This window comes from Sphaerodactylus townsendi, linkage group LG08 (assembly GCF_021028975.2).
Source record: "Sphaerodactylus townsendi isolate TG3544 linkage group LG08, MPM_Stown_v2.3, whole genome shotgun sequence".
In the NCBI taxonomy this organism is placed as follows: domain Eukaryota; kingdom Metazoa; phylum Chordata; class Lepidosauria; order Squamata; family Sphaerodactylidae; genus Sphaerodactylus; species Sphaerodactylus townsendi.
The window spans coordinates 108,179,732-108,204,089 of record NC_059432.1 but is presented as its reverse complement, the minus strand read 5'-3'; the positions used below and the strand labels follow the sequence as shown (position 1 = coordinate 108,204,089).

The following is a 24,358-nucleotide window of genomic DNA, read 5'->3' as shown; positions in this document are numbered from 1 at the left end:
GTCTATGCCATTGGGGGAGTGGAGAGAACTGGGAAGGCAAAGCATTTGTGAAACTACCTGTCTCATAACTCAGCTTGCGCCCACCATGATTTTGCAAAGCTGTTAAAAACAAGCGCTGTAAGGCTCAAGCAGAAAAATCGCTTACCATTTCCCTGTTATTGTATATACTCGTGTATAAGCCGACCCTTGTATAAGCCGAGGCACCTAATTTTACTGCCCAAACCTGGGAAAACGTATTGACTGGGGTATAAGCCGAGGGTGGGAAGCCGGGAGGCAGAGGGAGCTCCTTATTTGGGCAGTGACATCAGGGGGAGTCACTGCCCAAATAAGGAGCTCCCTCTGCCTGCCGACTGGGTTTGACAAAGCCCAGCCAGTCAGGGTGCCTCGGGGTTCCCCCTTCACCCTAGGAGGAGGGCAGCAAGGGCCCGCCCCCAGCCTCCTTGTGATTGATAGAAAATGGTGACTCTCCTATAAGCCCGGGGGCTTTTCTCAGCCTTTAAACTGGGCTGAAAAACTCGGCTTATACGGCAGTATATACGGTAATTGTTTTTTTCAGGGTACCTTGGTGAGAAAGATATATAAAAATATCATTTCTCCTTCTAAAAATAGTAGCCGTTCCACACTGTTGTCTTTGTGGGAGACATTCATATAGCTCAGGAGAACAATGGCCTTTGCCTTAAGCTTGTAGTGAGATTTCTGCTCTTTATTTTATTTTATTTTTTAAAAAGGTTTAATTCTAAAGCTATAATTGGATTTTGGCCAACCAAGCCTGGATGTCAAATCAATGTAATAACTTCCATGCATACCTTGGGTTGGATAGCCAATATATCCCATGTCACATAATAGATCATTTTCAGATCTATCAAGATAAGCTCTACGCTCGTACATGCCAGGTTAGATCTAATATGCAATTTTTTCTCTGTTCTGCTTCAGTTCCACGAGTTGTTTTAGATCCAGTGCGCTGAAGACCGAACAGTCTTTCCTCCTGCCGCCCAAAGACGCTGATATCTTCAAAGGAGACGTTTATAATCCTTTCCCCTATGAGTTCAGTTTCGAAATGCTGGTTAAGGGACCCTGTTTGCTAGCAGGTATTTGTTTACAGCACATACTGTTTGGAAGGTCATACTATTTGTAAGGCCAAATCTGCAGCCCTGTAGTATTTTCAGTTGGTAGAAATTGAGTCAGTGGTGGGATCCAAAAATTTTAATAACAGGTTCCCATGGTGGTGGGATTCAAACAGTGGCGTAGCGCCATTGGGGCTGGGCGGGGCACAACGGGGGCGTGGCCGGGCATTCCGGGGGCGGGGCATTAATAATTTCTCTGTTACTGTAAAAAACTCTTACTGCAAAAAAATGTTCCTAATTTCCAGCTGGTATCTTTCTGTCCATAATTTAAACTCATTATAGCAAGTCCTATCGTCTACTGCCAACAGAAACAACTACTTCTCCTCTAACTGACTGCCTGTCAAATACTTAATACTTTCAAATACTTAATTTTGTTTCTAGAAATCAAAAGAAGGATACTTTCCTTAAACAAGGAACTTTACCATATTTCTAAAACATGTTTTTAAAACAGCCCAACAGGGAGAATTATCCCATTTCCTACCTTCACTAACCAGCCACATAGGAAACAACAGGACTTTATGATTTTTGGACCTAATCAAATTTCTAACGGAAAAGCGGACCCAATTAGTAACCCCCTCTCGGCACACACAAATAATTAGTAACCCACTCTGGGGAACAGGTGAGAACCTGCTGGATCCCACCTCTGAATTGAGTGCAATAACAGTATTCTTGAAATATTAGTGCACTTAATCATTTTGCAAGAGCAGTGGCCAGAGGAACCTGGCAACCGTAGGTCTCTCACCTAATTTGGTCCGACCTTAGAAGCTAAGGGTTGGTACTTGAATGGGAGACCATAAAGGAAGGCTCTACAGAGGAAGGTAATGACCAACCATCTCTGATTCTCACTTGCCTTGAAAGCCCCTTGTTGGGATTGCCCTATGTTGGCTGTGATTTGACAGTACATACATACCTATGTACAGTGGTGGGATCCAAAAATTTTAGTAACAGGTTCCCATGGTGGTGGGATTCAAACTGTGGCGTAGCGCTAATGGGGCTGGGCAGGGCACGACGGGGGCGTGGCTGGGCATTTCGGGGGCGGGGCATTCCTGGGCGGGGCTGTGGCAAGGACCCAGCCGCTGCACCAGTCCTTGGGCGGGAAACAAATGCACGCAGGCGCAGGCTGCCACGCACGCCGGTGCACCTCCTGCTAGACTGCTTCAAGTTCTGCGTGCTACTGCTGAGAGGAGGGGCGTAACTAAGGCCAAAATCACGTGGCAAAATCACCAATGAGTAACCCCCTCTCGGCACACACAAATAATTAGTAACCTACTCTCGGGAACCTGTGAGAACCTGCTGGATCCCACCTCTGCCTATGTACATACATACCTATGTACATTTGTGGATGGAACATTCAGTATTTCTTCTGTTCACCTTATGCCTAATCCAGTAGCTGCTGTGCTAATAAATGGTTGAAATATGCTTGGTTCAGTCTCTCTGGCCTTGTTCATCCAAGTCAAGAAAAGCTGGACTGTTAATCTCTGCCTTCCCCCACCCCCCGCCTTTGCCTCCCCCTTGAGATTAGAAAATATGATGCTAGAACAATAGCAGATAACTTTTTGTATTGAGGAGGGCCAGTGATGGGATTCAGCCGGTTCGCACCACTTCGGCAGAACCGGTTGTTAAAACGGTGCTTGTAAGCAACCAGTTGTTAAATTATTTGAATCCCACCACTGGAGCTGGTGTAACCTCTATGTGGGTTCTGTGGGGCAGAACTTGGAATGAGTTTGCAACAACAAATTTTTAACACAAAATGGTTTACTTTCTTAACATATAACATATAACATCAACATTTTACATCACACTTCAAGGTCCTGTTCAGGTTGCATTTTCAAGTCCTTCTAGTTACAGTCTACTGATACTGCCAAGTCCAATTCTTCTTTGCAAGAGGGTTGGCTCCTGAAGACTCCAAGGGCTTGATGAACAGGATTCAACATGATGAAGGTCTCCAGGAGAACTCTCACCCATTACAACCACAAAAAGAAACCCTGAAACAATAAACTCCAACATTTACAACATAGCAAAAATAAACAACTACCTTCCCAGTAGTTCCCAACAACATTGCAGTTACCTTAACAAGGTGTTAAGGGCTTATACAACCCAGGTCCGAGTCTGGTAGCCTTGTCTCCTCCAAACTACATGAGCTCTGCAGCCTCTTGCTGCTTTGAGTCTCCACCCCTTACTGGGTCAACCCATTCTGAGCATGGGGGTTACACTGGTTGTTAAATTATTTGAATCCCACCACTGAGGAGGGCCAAAGGAAGCGGGGCGAATGAAACGGTTCCAAAATTGCTTCCCAGATAAGCAGCGGCACATGAAGGGTGTGTAATGAAGCTTGCCGGAACTAGATGACCATTTATTCTGCAACAGCCAAGGAAGAATTGAAATCATTTTTAAAGAAAGCATCCTTTATTAAAAAAAAAAAAAAGCTTCATTTTGCTGAGCCTATCATTTTATCAAATGGCAGATGGATGTGGGAGAGAAAGGGGAGAAGGGGGGGCGGAAGCAACTTTGTGGAGCCTGGAGCGTATGCTTGAGGCAGATGTGGGAATTAATCCCATTAGGAATTGGCTGGGATCCCATCCGTCTTTAAGAGGGCCTTTCTGGGCTTCGGTATAGTAAAAGTGTCTTGCTGTGCTGAGGAATGGCTTCTGTGTCAGAAATAAAAATTGGCTGGTGAATATTATATCCCTCCAACATCTGCATTTTGCAAAAAGCTGCTTGGCTAGAATGGCCTGCTGAGAACTATCCTCTTAAATCTTTATAAATTCAAGAACATAAGAAGAACCCTGCTGGAACAAAGTAGTGGTCCCTGTAGTTCAGCATTCTGTTTCACACAGTTGACAAACAGCTGCCCCTACAGGGCCAAAGATGGCCTAAAACAGTGGCATAGTGGCATCGCGTCCCACAATCACTTGGGGAATTGGGGTGCTGTGTGGTTTCCAGGCTGTATGGCTGTGTTCTAGCAGCATTCTCTCCTGACGTTTCGCCTGCATCTGTGGCTGGCATCTTCAGAGGATCTGATAGTAGGGCCCTTTCCCCCACCGGCCTTAATTTTAAAACCCCCATGCCGCCTTTACTCCTAAAAGTAGCGCTGGGTCCAGCTGCACTCCCCACATCAGGGCGGTGAGAAACACAGTCAGCCTCGACGCCAGTTCGCTCCTTCCCTCAGCATGCGTAATTCCTGGCGCCTTTTTGAACGGTGCCTTTTGATGACCCTGCGTAGAGCGCGGGGTCGTGGGAAGCTGGGGCGCGCGCCAGGAATTGTGCACGCTGGGAATTGCGTGCAGCAACCCTCCGACAAGGGTAAGTGGGGAAAGGGCCTAGGAAAGCAAGTGGAGTATATATACCTTTTGGAGTGTCCAGGGTGGGGGAAAGAACCATTGTCTGTTAACAAGAAAAGGTGCAGTTAGCAAGCTAGATTTACAGTGTTGAGTGGGTTCCACCCATTAGCATGTGAGTAACAATGAAGATAGCGAGGTCAATAGGTGAGGACATCTGAATAGAAGTAGCCTGGCTTTTGTTCCCTTTGATTGTTTACTGCCTATAGTCATCCTGTAGTTGTGTGCAGCTGATTAGTCATTGTCTTGACTGTAGTGTTTTTCATCACTGGTATCCAAGTTTTGTTCATTTTCATGGTTTCTTCCTTTCTGTTGAAATTGTCCATGAGCTTGTGGTTTTGAAAAACACTAGAGTCAAGACAGTGGTTCCGGCCGTGAAAGCCTTCGACAAATTGTTGGGGAATTGTTGGTAAGAGGGGGAAATAAGGGGCTGTTTGGGTAGCTGAGTTAAATAACGAGGTGCCAAGGAAATGGCCTGCATAAAATATACCAACCTGGGTATGTTTGTTTCTGTATATTTTTTTCTAATCCAATCCAATCCAAAAACCTTTATTAGGCATAAACCAGAAATACCATACATTCCAAGTACAAAAACAGGATCATTGTTATATATCATGTAGAACATGGATTAAAAATGTAGCAACTGCTTCAGAAATTTCTACATTAGGGCTGTTCAATAGCTTAGACATTTTTAGTTTGTCTGAGAGAAACAAATTCTAGAGGTAGTAAAGCTCCCAGATCGGTTCTAATATCATTATACCTCGAACAGTAAAGCAGGATATGAGGGATTGAGTCCATAGCGTTGGGGCAGTACCGACAACAACGCTCACTTTGTGGGATGTTAAGGAAACGACCTTGAAGATAGACAAAGGGGAATGAGTTGCACCTTGCTCTTGTCATGACCCATCTGCACTTATAATCAACAAGCTGTTCTAAATATACAGGAGGGTTAGATTTCAGGGGTGTGATCCCAAAGTATAGAGGGGAACAGGAGCTTTGTGCAGCACTCAGGAGAGATTGGTATTCCTGGTCGTATAGTCTGATCTTTAGATGATGGTAAATTTCCGTGGCGGTAAGCATATGAAGAGACTCCCATGAGAAACCCAAGGAGAAGATTTTTTTTCAATATGGAGCCACCACTTCGAAAGCTGAAGCTCCCTCATATTTTTTCCTGCAAGATCTGATATGGGCAAAAAACAATGCAGGGGCTTATGCCCCTGACGGTTGGAAATTCTACAGTCCCTTTTTGTTTCCGGGATTTCCTCAGATACAGCTCTTTATTGTTGCTTCTGTTGAATTCTGTATCCCAAAGCAAATTCTTTGCTTCAGTGAGACTTTGCCTATGTACAACTTTCCCTCTTTCACGACTGTAGCAAAACTGCTTTATAAAGGTATTACAAACAAGGTAGATTTCAGAGTAGTTTGGGCCGCCCTCCCAAACTATGTCCTCGTCCCCAAACTCCACAGGAGGTTCAGGAGCAGGGTGCAGTTGTGAGACAGGATGGCCCTGCAATGCACTCCCCACGTGACTGTGGGAAATGGCACCTGGGTCTCTAGACCCCCCCCCAGTACCCCACTCGCTACACCACTGCGTTTTCTGCCATATCGGCCCAACTCTATAATCTTCCAAGTGTTACAGCATACTCTGTTTCCAGAGTGGAGTCTTTTAAGTCAATTCTGGTTAGCTGAGGGTGTAACTACACTACATGCCCGAGATTTATCTGGTCATAGCTGTGGAACTGGACTCACAGTCAGATGTGTATTACGAAACTCACTTTTAAAAGTTCTTGTTTGCTTGACATTGTGAGGAAGTGCAGCAAGGGAAGAGAAAGAACTTCTGGTTTTCCTCCCACCCTGCTTTTGCTAGAGAAAAGGGGCAAAAGTAAGTGGGAGCAAAACCAAAAGTTCCTTCTCCTCCCTCACAGCACTTTTTGAGTTGAGTACTCCTGATGGACATCTGACTCAGATTCTGGTTACGCACACACGATCCTTCTGCAAAAATCCCCCAAAACGTTTCTATAACATTTTCAGTCCCCCGTTTACCACAATGTAGGTCCACATCCACCCATCAAAATGATTCCTGGCTGCCATTTTGTGACCCCCCCCCCGCTTTTTTTAGTTTGTTGACCAATCAATGCTTCTGTGCGTCGTAGCCTCGTGCTACGATTCTCTGCATCTTGTATATTAAACACATCGAAGATTAAGCCCCCAAAATTGAAGAAATTCTGCCGAAACAGGCAAGGGGGAATGGCGAGTGAGCTTACAAAATGGTGCCAAATTCAGGGAAGGCAGAGAGCCATGGGAAACATCCAGAGGTGGGATCCAGCAGGTTCTCACAGGTTCCCGAGAGTAGGTTACTAATTATTTGTGTGTGCCGAGAGGGGGTTGCTAATTGGTGATTTTTCCACGCGATTTTTGCCTTAGTTACGCCCCTCCTCTCAGCAGCAGCACGCAGAACTTGAGGCAGTCTAGCAGGAGGTGCACCGGCATGCGTGGCAGCCTGCGCCTGCGTGCATTCGTTTCCCGCCCAAGGACCGGCGCAGCGGCTGCGTCCTTGCCACAGCCCCGCCCAGGAATGCCCCACCCCCAGAATGCCCAGTCATGCCCCCATCGGGCCCCGCCCAGCCCCATTGGCGCTACGCCACAGTTTGAATCCCACCACCATGGGAACCTGTTCCTAAAATTTTTGGATCCCACCACTGGAAACATCTTAAAGAGATTGCATAGGCGAATGAAGCCATTTTGAAAATGTTTCAAGAATCACTTTAACAGGGCAATCATTTAAAACATTTTGAGGCTGCAAATAAAATATTTTGGAAACTAACGGGGGTAAAACCAATGCAGAACTCTATGGAGGAAACATTTTATTTCCTGCCTCAACACATTTTAAAAGGTTTGTGCAAAAAGGACCACTGGTTGGGCATATTGTGTCGTTAATTACACCCTGAGGCTAGATGGTTGAAGGATTCTCTCCCTATTTCTTTCCATGTTTGGTTTTTCTTCACCAAAAAAAAAAAAAAATAGAGAGAGAGCCATTTGTGCTAGATGACCAGTGACCTAGAAAGAAAAACAAAATTGTATTCCAGCATAAGCTTTTGTCAGTCAGAGCTCACGTCTTCATTCATAACGGAGCTTGACTCAAACAAACAACAAACAAACAACCTTTATTGGCATAACAACATTGTATACACAGATCCACTTAACCGAGTAGAGGGAAGCTAAAATAAATGTACAAGTAGAGAAGGCTGATGTTCAGGATTTGCTCCTAAAGCGCTGTTTTATATATAAATCCAAAAATTTGGTGACTGCATCGTTTGCATCACTACTGGAGCTGTCCAACAGAAAGGTAATCTTTTGCAAGTCAGATGCATACCCTTTTTTGAGTAGCAGAGGTGACAGGTATTTGACTCTGGGTCCTGCGTAGAGTGGACAATAAAGTAAAATATGGTCTATAGAGTCAACACAGTTCCCGTTGCATATGCATAGCCTTTGGCGGTAAGGGGTTTTAGTGAATCTCCCTGTTGTTACGGCTGATGGAAGGTCACTGCAACGGGCCAACATCGTTGCTCTACGGAGCCTGGGCACGGTTATCTGGTGCAGGTATTGAGCCCCCTTATTACCCGTGTAGGTGATACCTAGAGCTAAAGGAGAGCAAGTCCTGGAAGCCTTTTCGAGTAGGATCTGATGTTCCTGGTCAGAGCTTGACTCACGAACGCTTCCACTGGAATAAATTGAGTTAGCCCTCATGGTGCCACTGGCGATCTGTTTAATTTTCCTGCTGCCAACTAACACAGTCACCCCCTCAGGAATAATTTGCGTTAATTCGCACTATGAAGGACTCTAAATTGCCATGTTTGTTAAATAGGATTACAGTCTGACCTATTTTCAAGGGTTCTCAGCAGGCAAGAAGCTAATCAAAAGAGAGCCCCAGAAATTAATTTCGACAAAGCATTTAAAACGTGTGTTTTATTTCCAAGTCATATAGTATTACGATGACTGAAGTCTGAGTAATAAAACTCTACTACCAAATGGCCCTCTATTAAGACACCTCAGAATTGAGTTTGATGATGCCTTGAAAAATATGCACATTTGCAGTATCCACTGTAAAGTCCAAGAACCTAAATTCAGATGCCATGAATAGAAAATGAAAGGAAAATATTTATTCAGTGTGCACTGAATTGTTGATTAAAAACAGAAGGATCTGAAAAATAGGCTTCATAAAATAACTGCAGATCTAAGTCTTGCTGATATAAAAACCATGTCACGCAAAATTGATTATTTCTGTCCACCTGGCCAAGTCGAAGCTTGTACGGCTGGAATGAACTCGCTGTTGTGGGTTTCTAGGCTGTTGTGAGAGCCAGCGTGATGTAGTGGTTAAGAGCGGGCGCACTCTAATCTGGAGAACCGGGTTTGATTCCCCGCTCTGCCACTTGAGCTGTGGAGGCTTCTCCAGTGAACTAGATTAGCTTGCGCACTCCGACACATGCCAGCTGGGTGACCTTGGGCTAGTTACAGTTCTTTGGAGCTCTCTCAGCCCCACCCACCTCACAAGGTGTTTGTTGTTGGGGAGGGGAAGGGAAAGGAGATTGTAAACCCCTTTGAGTCTCCTTACAGGAGAGAAAGGGGAGATATAAATCCAAACACCTCCTCCTCCTCCTCCTCCTCCTCCTCCTCCTCCTCCTCCTCTTCTTCTTCTTCTTCTTCTTCTTCTTCTTCTTCTTCTTCTGTGCCACGGAGAGAAACACATCTCACTGTGACATGTCTCTGAAGAAGCAGGCAAAATGTTATGAGCAAAAACTACCAGACCGCTGCCGTGCAGCCCAGAAAATCCACAACAGCCACTTGGTCAGGGTTCTTAAAATACATTATAATATATACTATCGGAATGTCGGTTTTAAGCTTGTACGTTGCGGGCTACTGAAGAAGGCCCAGGTGGCTGAAATGCACCCGGACTTTTGTGGTTTATTGCGTAGTTCACGTTTCATCAACTTTGTCTGATGTGCTTTTGGATAAGCCTCCTCGCTTCTTCTTTAATCGTCTCCTGCAGGTTTGGAAAGCCCGTCCCATGCTCTTCAAGCTGACGCCAACCCTTATGCCAGCTCCGCCTCAACGATATGCATTACCTTGGCAGAGAAACACAAGTGCGACCGCAACTTGGAAATCATCTTGTATCCTTGTGGTAAGACAGGCCTTTTCGAGCTGGAAAAGGGTGTGATATCTTTACATTAGTCGAGAGTCCCAGAGTAGACCTAGCAGATGGAGTCGCTTCGGACAGCAAGCCCAATAATATTGATTCCCCCCCTTCCTTTACTGCCTTTAGACCCACCTGGGAAGTATTCCAAGTTTGGCTTGGATCCTATGACTCTCTTCTGCCAAGCGACAGATAAACACATGGAGCTGCCTGGTCTGAATCACACCACTGGTCCATCGAAGTCAGGATTGTCTATTTAGACTGGCAGCTTTGGCTAATCACAGTAAACAATATTGGCCTAGAGGATCCACAGCCTGATTCAGTTCAAGGCAGCCTTGTAGGATAAGTGCAACACCGTGGGGGGAGAAGCTTCTTATTCTAGTTCAGTGGTGGCGAACCTTTGGCACTCCAGATGTTATGGACTACAATTCCCATCAGCCCCTGTCAGCATGGCCAATTGGCCATGCTGACACGGGCTGATGGGAATTGTAGTCCATAACAACTGGAGTTCCAAAGGTTCGCCACCACGGTTCTAGTTGATGGAGTACTGAGAGAGAGTCAGCTGCCTAAAGCCTTCCATTGAGTCTGCTTCTGACCAGGGATTCGAATTCAGGTCCAAGCTTCCGGCTTCCCCCACGCCAGACCGCTCTGATTTCTTTCCAATTTTCCCCCTGAAGAACCCCATCGCCCGCACCTCGTCATCGAAGACGGCGCCATGACTTACCAAGAATACGAGGCTCACATAAGGAACCGGCAGGACTACGCGCGGATCGCCAAAAAGGACAGTGACGGGGAGAGACAGGTGACAACAAGGAAAGGGCACTTGGAGCTTTTCCACATTGGTCGAATCCCCACTTGAAATTTGCACGCAGATCCAAACCTGTTCATTGCGAAACTGTGTCCTCTTCATCAGAGTTTCTCCCTCCTCACTGCAACGAGCACACAGCAGACACACCCGGTTGCAGAACTCTTAGCAATCCCCACTACCAGGCTAGCTCGCTTTGCCAGTCTCCCCTGATTGGCTGATGTGCCTTGATGGGGCAGGACCTTTTCCCACTGCGGAAACGTACATTGTAGGGGTGTGATTAAAAAAAACCCAGTGTGTAAAAGTTTAACGTTTAACTGTTTACCTGTGCAAACAGTTAATCGTTACCTGTGTAAACCATGAACGATTCAAAGTTACACGTTTGACTGTTTAATGTTTGCATCCCCTTCTGCTGGCCGATCGCAAAAGCGGAAATGAAACCAGGCGAAAGGCTGGCGCAGCATCGCGAAAGTGCTGATTGGTTGCCTGTAAATTTCTGGCTGTCACACTCCAGGGCGGGAAACGAGTCAGGGTTTCAACCCTCATCCCTCCCCTCGGATCACCTCTGAACCGTGTTAATGGGGCCTGTGCCACTTGCAACCAGGTCCTGCCAGAACGCAGATTAACAGGGAGAACGAGCACCTGAAATGGAATCTGCCACGCAAGCCATGGGGAGGTCGTCCCTCAAACCTGGTTAGTTTGTGTTCTGAAACCTGGCTAAGACGGTAGTGGGGATTCGACCATTATCAGTTTCGTCGCTTGTTAGTTCCTGTTTCTTGAGTGGGTTCAGTTCTGGAAGTGGTCTGCTCTCTGTGGTGGTCAAGTCGAGGCCGTGATTTCTAAAAGACAAAAGGAAGCACTTTCCCCTCAAAGCCAGCGTGGTGTAGTGGTTAAGGGCGGCAGACTCTGATCTGGAGAACCAGGTTTGAATCCCCACTCCTCCATACGAGTGGCAAACTCTAATCTAGTGAATCAGATTTGTTTCCCTACTCCTGCTGGGTGACCTTGGGCTAGTCACAGTTCTTTCCGAACCCTCTCAGCCCCACCTACCTCACAAGGTGGCTGTTGTGAGGAGGGGAAGGGAAAAGGGGTGGTAAGCCAAAGGCTTTCACGGCCAGATTCAACTAGTTCTGGTGGGTTTTCCGGGCTGTGTGGCCGTGGTCTGGTGGATCTTGTTCCTAACGTTTCGCCTGCATCTGTGGCTGGCATCTTCAGAGGTGTATCCCAGAGACACACACTTCTCTCTGTGTGTAACAGACTTCTCTTTGTGATACTCCTCTGAAGATGCCAGCCACAGATGCAGGCGAAACGTTGGGAACAAGATCCACCAGACCACGGCCACACAGCCCGGAAAACCCACCAGAACCAGTTTGTAAGCCGCTTATGGCTGAGAAAAGTGGGATATAAATCCAAAACTCTTCTTCTCAAAATGTCTAAGTAGCTGAAGCCATTCACTGCCAAAATATGTGATGATGGCTTTTGAAAGGATTGGGCACAGCCAATCAACACAGGAAACGTAGAAATTAATTAATTAATGGTTGTTGGTCATGACGAGTTAGCAGATCCTCTATCATCAGAAGCAGTATACCTCTGAATCCCGGAGATTTCCAGCAGAAGAGAGATATCCCCTTCATTCTTTGCTCATTAGCATCCTGGAACCATCTGGTTAGCTGTCGTTAGAATCAAAATAGGGGACCAAATGCATTCTTGGTAAGGTTGCCAATCTCCAGGTGGCATCTGGGGATCTCATGGTTTACAGTTGATCTCTGGAAGGCCAAGATCAGTTCTCCTGGAGAAAATGGCTGCTTTGGAGGGAGGACTCTTTGGCATTGTACCCGGCTGAGGTCCTTCCCCTCCCCAACACCACCTTTTTTAGGCTACACCCCCGCCCCAGATCTGTAGGTATGAGAGCAGCAGTGGCGTCGTGGTTAAGAGCAGGTGTACTCTAATCTGGAGGAATCAGGTTTGATTCCCCGCTCTGCCGCTTGAGCTGTGGAGGCTTATCTGGGAAATTCAGATTAGCCTGTGCACTCCCACACACGCCAGCTGGGTGACCTTGGGCTAGTCACAGTTCTTTGGAGCTCTCTCAGCCCTACAGCTACCTCACAAGGTGTCCGCTGTGGGAAGGGAAAGGAGTTTGTTAGCCCCTTTGAGTCTTCTTACAGGAGAGAAAGGTGGGATATGAATCCGAACTCCTCCTCCTCCTCCTCCTCCTCCTCCTTTTCTTCTTCTTCTTCTTCTTCTTCTTCTTCTTCTTCTTCTTCTTCTTCTTCTTCTTCTTCTTCTTCTTCTTCTTCTTCTTCTTCTTCTTCTTCTTGGCAATTCCAATTTTTGGCCTCCTCCAGCAAAACAATTATTGTAATGCCAAACTACCAAATACTTATGAAAGGTTACACTTTTAAGTGCACTGAAACCACAAAGACATCAAAGGATAAGTGGAAGGACAGGCAGAGTTTCAGCCTCTCTCTTGTTCCCAGGTGGCCTTTGTCCAGAAGAGATTCCACAAAGACATCTTCCACAATCCTGTGCTGATGCTGAACTTCTGCCCTGAAGTGGGCAGCACGCCCACTGATTTCCAGACGGTGACACGGGAAATCCTCTTCCTGGTAGACCGAAGTGGAAGCATGTGTGGCTCCAGCATTGATGGAATCAAGGTAAACACATCAGGGTGGGGTGTCTAAGGAAAGCTGACCTTGAAGGATATTACAAGAGCACAACTGATAGATGAGGTGGGCGTGGCTCAGTGGTAGAGCATCTGCTTTGCGTGCAGACGGTCCTAGGTTCAAGCCCCAGCACCCCCAGTTAAAAGGACCAGGCAGAAGGTGTTATGAAAGACCCTCCGCTTGAGACCTTGGAGAGCAGCTGCCAGTCTGGATAAATGGTATTGACCTTCAGGGACCAACGGAGAGGCTGTGGCTCAATGGTAGATCACCCGCTCAGCATGCGGAAGACCTAGGTTCAAGCCCCAGCATCTCCAGTTAAAATGGTAAGGTTGTAAGTGATGTGCAAGGCCTCTGCTTCATGTGTGGCCTCCTTGAACGTATCACCAGTCCTGACCTATTTGTTCTCTATTATGAACGCACACAACACTGACAATGAAGAAATGAGCATCACAGGTGAACTTTTCCATCCTGCAAGAAAACAGAATATATTGCTGACCATCAGTCACCTTGTCCTTTTTAGATGTATCTAATCTGGAGGAACCGGGTTTGATTCCCAGCTCTGCGGCCTGAGCTGTGGAGGCTTATCTGGGGAATTCAGAATAGCCTGTGCACTCCCACACACGCCAGCTGGGTGACCTTGGGCTAGTCTCAGCTTCTCGGAGCTCTCTCAGCCCCACTTACCTCACAGGGTGTTTGTTGTGAGGGGGGAAGGGCAAGGAGATTGCCCGCCCCTTTGAGTCTCCTGCAGGAGAGAAAGGGGGGGATATAAATCCAAACTCTAAAAACTTTTTCGCAAGAAGACCTGGTCGAAATGCTTGTCATATACGTATGTGCCATCAAGTCACAACTGACTTCATAGCAACCCCAGCAAAGTGCATCAGTCTAAATACTTCAGTCTAAATCCAAGGTCATCACATTTTGGAAGCTGTGAGATCTGGCACCATGATAAACTTGTATACGTATTGTGAAAGGCTTTCACAGCCGGAATCACTAAGGTGTTGTGGGTTTTCCAGGTTGTATGACCGTTTGTGGGTTTTCCAGGTTGTATGATCCTCCGAAGATGCCAACCACAGGTGCAGGTGAAACGTCAGGAGAAAATGCTACTGGAACACGGCCATACAACCCGGAAAACCCACAACCAAACTTTTTATACTTATTGACTTATTTACTTCTTCCTGTGCAGGATGCTTTGCTGGTGGCCATAAAGAGTCTTCCTTCGAACACTCTGCTAAATATTGCTGGCTTTGGCTCCAACATCAAGCCCCTCTTTAAAACCAGCAAGCCCTGCAACAGCGTGAGTATGCTCTGTATTTCTACTTCAGTTCTCACCCAAGCTGCTACCCCATGACAGGCCCAGTTCTACCCGTCTTCTGGCAGCCAGTGAAAGGGCCTTCTCAGTAGTGGCACCAAAGCCCTGGAAGATTCATCTGTCCCCCTCTGTTGCTATGGTGCAGTGGTTAAGAGTAGCTCAGGAGAACCAGGGTTTTATTTCCACTCCTCCACACGAGTGGCGAACTTTTATATGATGAACTGGATTTGTTCCCTGCACATGAAGCCTGCAGGATGATCTTGGGCTAGTCACAGTTCTCTCTGAACAATCTCAGTCCCACCTACCTCACAGGGTGTCTGTTGTGGGGAGAAGAAGGGAAGAGGAGTGTATAACCTGCCTCGAGACTCCAAAAACATTTTTGGGATAAAAACCATGCGGAATTCCATGGAAGCAACGTTTCAATTCCTGCCTCAAAATGTTTTAAAAGGTCTGTGTGGAAATAGCCAGAGGTGGGATCCAGCAGGTTCTCATAGATTTCCGAGAGTAGGTTACTAATTATTTGTATGTGCCGAGAGGGGGTTACTAATTGGTGATTTTGCCACGTGATTTTGGCCTTAGTTACGCCCCTCCTCTCAGCAGTAGCGCGCAGAACTTGAAGCAGTCTAGCAGGAGGTGCACCGGCGTGCTTGGCAGCCTGCGCCTGCGTGCATTCGTTTCTCGCCCAAGGACCGGCGCAGCGGCTGCGTCCTTGCCACAGCCCCGCCCAGGAATGCCCCGCCCCCAGAATGCCCGGCCACGCCCCCGTCGTGCCCAGCCCAGCCCCATTGGTGCTATGCCACAGTTTGAATCCCACCACCATGGGAACCTGTTACTAAAATTTTTGGATCCCACCACTGGAAATAGCCCTTCTCTCACTCTCCAAGACTATTTTCCTAGGCCCAAATCCTTATTCATGAGAGCCTCATATGCCGTCATGTGGTCAGAGTAGAGGATGCTGTGTGTAGGCATCTGATGAAATCTCAGAAACCAGAGAATGAACAAAGTGCAACTTCCACTTCTTTTCCCCCCTCATCCTGCGTCTGATTTTTATATCCCGCCCTATCCCTGCAGGGCTCGGGGTGGGTCACAACATAAAAACTCAGTAACAATCATTAAAACTTTAAAATGCAAATATAAAATATATAAAATTTAGCTTCCTGTCCATAGCAGTAGTCGATTACAGAAGGCAAACTATTTTCAGAAGGCATTGAGGGAGTGTGGTGGGCTATTCCTGACGTCGAATTTTGTCAGAATGTAGGCAGAGGTGGGATCCAGCAGGTTCTCACCAGTTCCCGAGAGTGGGTTACTAATTATTTGTGTGTGCCGAGAGGGGGTTACTCATTGGGTCTGCTTTTCCGTTAGAAATTCTATTAGGTCCAAAAATCATAAAGTCCTGTTGCTTCCTATGTGGCTGGTTAGCGAAGGTGGAAAACGGGATAATTCTCCCTGTTGGGCTGTTTTAAAAACATGTTTTAGAAATATGGTAAAGGTCCTTGTTGAAGGAAAGTCTCCTTCTTTTGATTTCTAGAAACAAAATTAAGTGTTTGAAAGTATTAAGTATTTGTCATGCAGTCAATTAGAGGAGAAGTAGTTGTTTCTGTTGGCAGTAGACGATAGGACTTGCTATAATGAGTTTAAATTATGGACAGAAAGAGACCAGCTCGAAATTAGGAACTTTTTTTTTTACAGTACGAGTTTTTTACAGTAACAGAGAAATTATTAATGCCCCGCCCCCGGAATGCCTGGCCACGCCCCCATCATGCCCCGCCCAGCCCCATTGGCACTACGCCACTGTTTGAATCCCACCACCATGGGAACATGTTACTAAAATTTTTGGATCCTACCACTGAATGTAGGGGTTTGGCACAGAGTTCAGAGAAATCCGTGGGGAGGAAAATCTTGTGCTTGCTTGACACTATTTCTCATGTCTTAGGAGACTCTCAGATTGGCCTGTGAATACATTCAGAAGCTGCAGGCTAACATGGGCGGAGCCAACCTCCTTGGCGCACTGTCTTGGATCTTGGGGCAGCCTCTTCATTGCGGGTATCCACGCCAGCTCTTTGTCTTCACGGGCGCGAGCGTGAGCAACACAGGCAAAGTTATTGAGCTGGTTCGCAGGCAGGCGAGCACAGTCAGGTACGGAGTGGTAAGGACAGTTCACAGGGAATAAGCTTTTCCATTTGAAGGGGCAAGATTCTACCTTGGTGTGCAAGAGGTATTGTTTGTGAAGAATGTAAAGTAAGGTGACCAGATTTTTAGCTTTTTTAAGCGGGGCGCGTGCGCACATGCGTGTGCACACAGCCACAGGAGCGCAGTGCCTTCTGGGGCGCTCCCCTGTGACAGGGCGGGAAATGGGAGTGCCCCAGAAGGCAGCGCGGGAGGCTGCCACACTGCCCAAACCCTGTTTCCTGCCCTGTCACAGAGAAGCGCCCCAGAAGGCAGTGCGGCAGCCTTCCAAACATCGGGACATTTTAAAAAACCCGCGGGACACGGGACAACTTAATCAAAAGCGGGACTGTCCCGCCAAAAGCGGGACGTCTGGTCACACTAATGTAAGGCCCCTTTCGCACATGCAGAATAATGCACTTTCAATCCACTTTCAGTGCACTTTGAAATTGGATTTTACTGTGCAGAACAGCAAAATCCACTTTCAAATGATTGTGAAAGAGGATTGAATGTGCATTATTCTGCACGTGCAGAAGGGGCCTTAATCTTTGAATAGGAGTGTCACCCTGATACCTGCAAACGCTGGATCTGAATGCAAACCTCACCTCAGTTAGCAATTTTGGCTTCATTTTATTGCAGACAGAAGGTCTGACAGGCAACCCCCCCCCCACCCTTCCCAATCCCAGGAATATTAAATAATATCCCCACCTTGTGGAATGTCTGCCCAAGGAGGTCATGAAGGATTCCACTCTTCTAGCTTTCTGCAAATCCTGCAAAACTGAATTATTCTTTTCTTTAAAAATAGTTTATTTAAGTTTCAACATAGAATAGCAAGTAGATAAGGGTAGTAGTACATACAGAATTAATAATCTCTGGGAACATGTAAAAGGAAATATACCATTAACTATAATAATGGCATTTGTTAATTCTATTACATGCCTCTTTGTTATCAATTTGTCTTCATATTTTTGAAGGTGAAATATTATGTTCCCTTATTAATATATACGTTGTCTACTGCATTAGCACTCAAGAGTGGAAATGAAATGATAGACATTGGAAGAAGAAGAAGAAGAAGAAGAAGAAGAAGAAGAAGAAGAAGAAGAAGAAGAAGAAGAAGAAGAAGAAGAAGAAGAAGAAGAAGAAGAAGAAGAAGAAGAAGAAGAAGAAGAAGAAGAAGAAGAAGGGAGAAAAGAAAGGGAGAAAGAGTCTATGGGCCCTTCCACACACACAAAATAATGCGTTTTCAAACCACTTTCACAACTGTTTGAAAGTGGATCTTGCTATTCCGCACAGCTTCAAAGAGCACTGAAAGCAGTTTGAAAGTGCATTATTCTGCATGTGCGGAATGAGCCTATTAGCCTTCACATATATATAGCAATTTTGTCTTCACTTCTACATGAACGCATTACTGTGTTGAGTGAAGGAGAAAGTTGAGAAGTGGGAGGTAGGAGAAAGAATAAAAAAACTGAATTGTTCAAGAGGGTCTTTTTGCACAGGTAGTAGGATTAAGAGAGCCAGCGTGGTGTTGTGGTGAAGAGCAGTAGACTCTGATCTGGAGAACCAGGTTCAATTCCCCACTCCCACACATGAAACCTGCCGGCTGATCTTGGGCAAGTTGCAGTTCTCTCAGAACTCTCTCAACACAAGCAGAGTCAGACAATAGCAGGGGCCTGCAACCTGCCGAATTGTAGTCCATGAACATCTGGAGAGCCGTAGGTTGTAGACCCCTGGACTATAGCAAACCATCTCCAAACATCTCTTGCCTTGAAAACCTTATGAGGTTGCCAAAACCAGCTGTGACCTTATGGCAATTTCCGCCACCGCAACAGCGGTGCACTATACAAAATAATTTGCAAGCATGATTAGGAACTGTCCTCTATACTGCTGTGTATAGCAAGGTGACCAGACGTCCCGCTTTTGACGGGACAGTCCCACCTTAAACCAATTTGTCCCGCGTCCCGCGGGGTTTTTTTACTGTCCCGATTTTTGGAAGGCTGCCGCACTGCCTTCTGGGGCGCTCCTCTGTGACAGGGCGGGAAACAGGGGAGCACCCCAGAAGGCAGTGTGGCAGCCTCCCGCACTGCCGCACTGCCTTCTGGGGCGTGCCCGCCCACCCTGGTCCCGGTTTAAAAAGGTGACAATCAGGTCACCTTAGTGTATAGCTTACTGTAAGTAGGATCCTACTATGTAATCTTCGCACTGCTTAATTTGTCAAGCTCATACTTATGCTTTACGTCAGTCCTGTTTTTAGATTTCTGGTGGGTACCAGATTTCTACAACCCAAATCCTATTTCATTGTTTATTGAACATCACTTCCTGTTGATGGCATTGACTCACTTTGTGTAATCTGCCTGGTGTCCCAATGGGGAAGATGGATTATAAATAGAATAAATAAATTTTAAAAAAAACGTTTGCAGAGATTAATGAGATTGAAAACTTTTTCACTTATTGAGCTGCCCTATGACATGATAGCAGAGTTCCCGATATAACTTTGGAATGGAATGGAATCTGTCTGAAACAGATCCTGGTTTGAATCTCCAGTATTCCTTTCCCACAGGTGTTTCACCTTCGGTCTGGGAAGTGGTGCCTGCCGTAGGCTCCTAAGGGGAATGGCTAAGGTGAGCCGAGGTCAAGCCGAATTCCTGAGCCCAGGTGAAAGGCTGCAGCCTAAGGTACGCGTTGTCACTTCTTCTGTGACGTTTCAAATTTATTTTTTCAATGTATATGAATTGAAAAAAATTAAAATTTAAAAATAAAGTTTGAAATAACAGGCACTTCATTCCAATAATTTGGCTTCAGGTGTTACTCTGGAAACACATCCTTCAAAAAACTGTCCAACAATATAGTTTCGGGAGAATGTCGTCAACATTGGGAGCGGAAAAATAGTTTCAGTGAGATGCCGTCAACATTTGGAGCGGAAAAATAAGACATCCCCTGAAAATCAGGCTCATTCCGCACATGCAGAATAATGCACTTTCAAACTGCTTTCAATGCTCTTTGAAGCTGTGCGGAAGAGCAAAATCCACTTGCAAACAGTCGTGAAAGTGGTTTGAAAACGCATTATTCTGCATGTGCGGAAGGGGCCTAAGACATAGCGCATCTTTGGGAACAAAAATCAATGTAAGACACTGTCTTATTTTCGGAGAAACGCGGTAAATGTCTTCCTTATCCTCTCCCCGCAGCTGATGAAGTCTCTGAAGAAAGCCGTAGAGCCAGCTGTGAGTGACGTCACGATTGACTGGTATGTGCCAGACACCATGGAAGCGTTGCTGTCTCCCAATGAAATCGCGGCCTTGTATCCTGGAGACCGGCTCATCAGCTACTGCACGCTTTACCACACTGCCAGCTTCCGGGACAAGAAGGCAATAACCGAGCATCCGTCCATTCAGGGGTGATCTTGTTCAGTGAGATGCCGGCAGGCAGAAGAACTCTAACCTATTCTCCTCCCTGATAGGCTTTTTTTTACAGCACTGTCAATTCTGCGTTGGAAATTATGGGGTGGGGGTGGGGCCTAAGAATGGGATATGCCACGGAGTCCACTAGTAGCGTAGCAAAGGGGTACAGGCAGTGGTGGGATCCAAAAATTTTAGTAACAGGTTCCCATGGTGGTGGGATTCAAACTGTGGCGTAGCGCCAATGGGGCTGGGCGGGGACGACGGGGGGGCATGGCTGGGCATTCCGGGGGCGGGGCATTGCTGGGTGGGGCTGTGGCAAGGACGCAGCCGCTGCGCCGGTCCTCGGGCGGGAAACGAATGCACGCAGGCGCAGGCTGCCACGCACGCCGGTGCACCTCCTGCTAGACTGCTTCAAGTTCTGCGCGCTACTGCTGAGAGGAGGGGCGTCACTAAGGCAAAAATCATGTGGCAAAATCACCCATTAGTAACCCCCTCTCGGCTCACACAAATAGTTAGTAACCTACTCTCGGGAACCTGTGAGAACCTGCTGGATCCCACCTCTGGGTGCAGGGGGGGTACAGCCTGGGCACCACTTCCTGGGGGGTGCACTGCAGGGCCGCCGCCCCCCCCCCATACACACACACAATTGCACCCTTGCTCCGAACTCCACAGGGAGTTCGGGGGCAGGGGGCAGCTGTAAGGGGGGGGGATCCAAGGTGAGCTTCAGGTGTCGTTTTCAAAGCTATGCCCTTGAGTCACCTTCCAAAGAGGAAGGTTTTCTCCAGATGAACTATTTCTGTTGTCTGGTGATCAGTTGTAAACCCACGAGATCTCCAGCCATCCCCTGGAGATTCTACCATACTGTGAGGTCAGGGGTAGGCACCCACAAGTAGTAAAAAAATATATACATGCCCCTTACATGCACATGAACCTCAATGGCTCCCAGTTCACCAGTGCCTATCTTTAAATAAATTCACCAACGCTTTTATGCGTGAGTCTAAATTATTCCGCTTTCATCACTCAAAAATTGCTCAAACATGGGTTCACAAAACGTTGTGAACAAGCAATTAATGTCCAGGTACTCCATGTATGGGCATATACCTAAATGCTTTGCTATGGGAGCCAGCGTGGTATAGTAATTAAGAACCACGAACTCTAATCTGGAGAACCTGGTTTGAATCCCCACTCCTCCACATAAGCAGTGGACTCCTCCACATGAAGCCTATTGGATGACCTTGAGCTAGTCACAGTTCTCTCTGAACTCTCTCAGCCTCACCTGCCTCACAAGGTCTCTGTTGTGGGGAGAGGAAGAGGAAGAGGAGTAGTAGTTTGGATTTATATCCCCCTTTCTCTCCTGCAGGAGACTCAAAGGGGCTGACAATCTCCTTGCCCTTCCCCCCTCACAACTAACACCCTGCAGAGGCGTAGCTACCATGGGGACATCCGGGGACATGTGCCCCGGGCGCCACCTTGTGGTGGGCGCAAAAATTGCAGGTTCGTTTGTGGCTTTTTCTATTTTTCAGGTTTTGTTTCATTTCTGGCCTGCAGGGGGCGCAGTTTTTAGGCTAGCGGCACCAAAACTTCAGGCTATTGTCAGGTGACTCTCCTGATGATACCAGCCAAATCTGGTGAAGTTTGGTTCAGGGGGTCCAAAGTTATGGACCCCAAAAATGGGTGACCCCATACTCCATTGTTTCCAATGGGAGCTAATAGTGAATGGGGCTACCATTTTGAGGGTCCATAACTTTGGACCCCCTGAATCAAACTTCACTAAACCTAGGTGGTATCATAAAGACAGTCTCCTGCTGATACCACCCTGGTTTGGTGAAGGTTGGTTCAGGGGGTCCAAAGTTATGGACCCCAAAAATGGGTGACCCCATCCCCCATTGTTTCCAATGGGATCTAATGGTAAATAGGGCTACCCTTTTGAGGGTCCATAACTTTGGGCTTCCTGAACCAAACTTCACTAAACCTGGGTGGTTTCATCAGGAGAGTCTCCTGAAGATAGCCTAAAAGTTTGGTACTGTTAGCTTAAACATTGCTCCCCTGACAGGCACCCTCAAATTTTCCCCAGGTTCTCTCTTTGGAGTGGATTTAAAGGGAGAATCTTGGCTCCCTAGATTAAAAAAAACCATTGAAAGTATTGTTGAAGGCTTTCAAAACCAGATTCAACTGGTAGTTGTGGGTTTTACAGGCTGAGTGGCTGTGGTCTGGTAGATCTTGTTCCTAACGTTTTGCCTGCATCTGTGGCTGGCATCTTCAGAGGTGTATCACAAAGACAAGTCTGTTATAAGAGAAGGCTGGACACAGTGTATAATAGACTTCTCTCTGTGATGCACCTTTGAAAATACCAGCCGCAGATGCAGGTGAAACATTAGGAACAAGATATACCAGACCACGGCCACGCAGCCCAGAAAACCCACAATAATCAACTTTGAAAATGATGCTGTTTGGGGTGGGGAATCTACCCTGAAACAGCATCACTTTCAATGTTGTTTAAACTAGGGAGCCCAGAGTATCCCCTTAAGGTGGATTTAAAAGGAGAATCTGGGCTCTGTAGTTTAAACAACATTAAAAGTGATGCTGTTTCAGGGTGGATTCCCCACCTTCAAAAAAATAACATCACTTTCAGTGTTGTTTAAACTAGGGAGCCCTGGGTGTGTTCAGATTTGTGTGTTGGGGCATGTTCTATAATGCGATGGTGACTTTGAGATGACCTGGTGCAAAAAATGTTGTTTGTTCGTGGTGGGGGGAGGGATGCTGCCCGTATGAGGGGGGGGCGCAAAACTCAGATTTTGCCCCGGGCTCCATTTACCCTAGCTACACCCCTGACACCCTGTGAGGTAGATGGAGCTGAGAGAACTCCGAGAAGCTGTGACTAGCCCAAGGTCACCCAGCTGGCGCGTGTGGGAGTGCACAGGCTAATCTGAATTCCCCAGATAAGCCTCCACAGCTCAGGCGGCAGAGCTGGGAATCAAACCCGGTTCCTCCAGATTAGATACACGAGCTCTTAATCTCCTACTCCACTGCTGCTCCTTACCTCACAGGGTGTCCATGTTGGGAGAGGAAGGGAAGGAGTTTGTAAGCTGCTTTGAGACTCCTTCCAAGAGAGAAAGACGAGATATAAGTCCAAATTCTTCTCTTGCGGGGTAGGGATCTCTAATTTTTTTGAACCCACAAGGGAAAGAAGTTTTTAAGCCACTTTGAGACTCCTTACAGGAGAGGAAGGAGGGGGGGGTTGTAAATTCAAACTCTTCTTTTTCTACTTTCTCCTCCTCCATATGACACCGATCTGGCAGGCTCTTAAGGTCAGCAGTAATATATTTTTTGCCCTTTTTCTCTTGCAGGGCAGAGAGCCGTTGTACCGGAGCCTGTCCAAAGGTTCTACAGGCTCTGTGTTCCAGTCCCAGGAGGAGGTCATAGGTCAAGAAGCAATCCGTTCACACTCACATGGGGAGAGCCAAGACATTTTTAAAGCCCTTCATGAAATTTCCCGTGAGATATCCTTGGAGTTCTCTGCTGGGGACACAGAAGAGTCAGTGAAGAGTAAGTAGAGTCATGAGTAGAGGACACCAGTTGGGAGCAGGAAGAGCCTTGTTTCATGGGGCGATTCCGCACACGAGTAAAATAGGTTCGACCCAGTTCCCTGAAAAGGGTACTAACCTAGGTCGAAGCCATTGTTGTTCCCCACTGCAACCAGCTTGATCCCAGCTCGGAGGGCGGAATCATCCTGTGCCTCTTCGCCGCTCTGTAGCATGAGTCACAATTGACCTTTCTATCTTCATTGTGACTCACATGCTACAGACTTCATTGTTACTCACATGCCAAGCTACTTCTATTCAGATGGCCTCACCTATTGACCTCACAGTATATATACTCCATTTGCTTTCCTTTCCTACATCAGTTCCTCTGGAGATGCCAGCCACAGATGCAGGCCAAACGTCAGGATAGAATGCTGCTAGAACACGGCCATACAGCCCGGAAACCACACAGCACCCAAATCTCATGTTCTCTCGTTTTGGCCTTCTTGGGGCCAGGCCTTTTCGTTGACAGGTGCCTGTGTGTGTGGTGTTTCGTTTCAGGTGGAGACATCTGGAAGCGAATTTACCAACCCTCCTACATCCAAGAACAGTATGTGCTCACCCACTGCTCCGTCAGCACCGACCGCAGCCAAGGATTGCTGTCCCACAGCTCCACCAGCAGCGAGTCCACTGGCTCCAGGGACGTACCCCCGGACGGAGGGTCCTTAGCCCCAGCCCCCAAAGGCTGCTCTCAGCAAGGCCAGAAGAGCGTTTCCCTCTGCAATTCCTCCACAAAGTCTGCTCCCATCCCACAATCTCAGCATGGGGCTGGGACTAAGGTGAGTC

General features: G+C 47.0%; 1 protein-coding gene and 1 non-coding gene across 2 annotated transcripts in view; both read left to right on the top strand.

The window, feature by feature from the left end:
- VWA5B2 (von Willebrand factor A domain containing 5B2) overlaps positions 1-24,358 on the top strand; it is a 68,716-nt gene that overhangs the window by 32,390 nt on the left and 11,968 nt on the right. Inside the window, exons 5-14 of the mRNA XM_048506948.1 lie at positions 934-1,088; positions 9,510-9,641; positions 10,331-10,455; positions 12,936-13,112; positions 14,305-14,415; positions 16,364-16,566; positions 19,154-19,268; positions 19,779-19,958; positions 23,339-23,537; positions 24,074-24,351. Of these exons, the coding sequence (XP_048362905.1) occupies positions 934-1,088; positions 9,510-9,641; positions 10,331-10,455; positions 12,936-13,112; positions 14,305-14,415; positions 16,364-16,566; positions 19,154-19,268; positions 19,779-19,958; positions 23,339-23,537; positions 24,074-24,351 (1,675 nt within the window). The remainder of the gene's footprint in view (positions 1-933; positions 1,089-9,509; positions 9,642-10,330; positions 10,456-12,935; positions 13,113-14,304; positions 14,416-16,363; positions 16,567-19,153; positions 19,269-19,778; positions 19,959-23,338; positions 23,538-24,073; positions 24,352-24,358) is intronic.
- Positions 13,187-13,259, top strand: TRNAA-UGC. The gene has a single exon. It is a non-coding gene; the product is annotated as a tRNA-Ala (tRNA).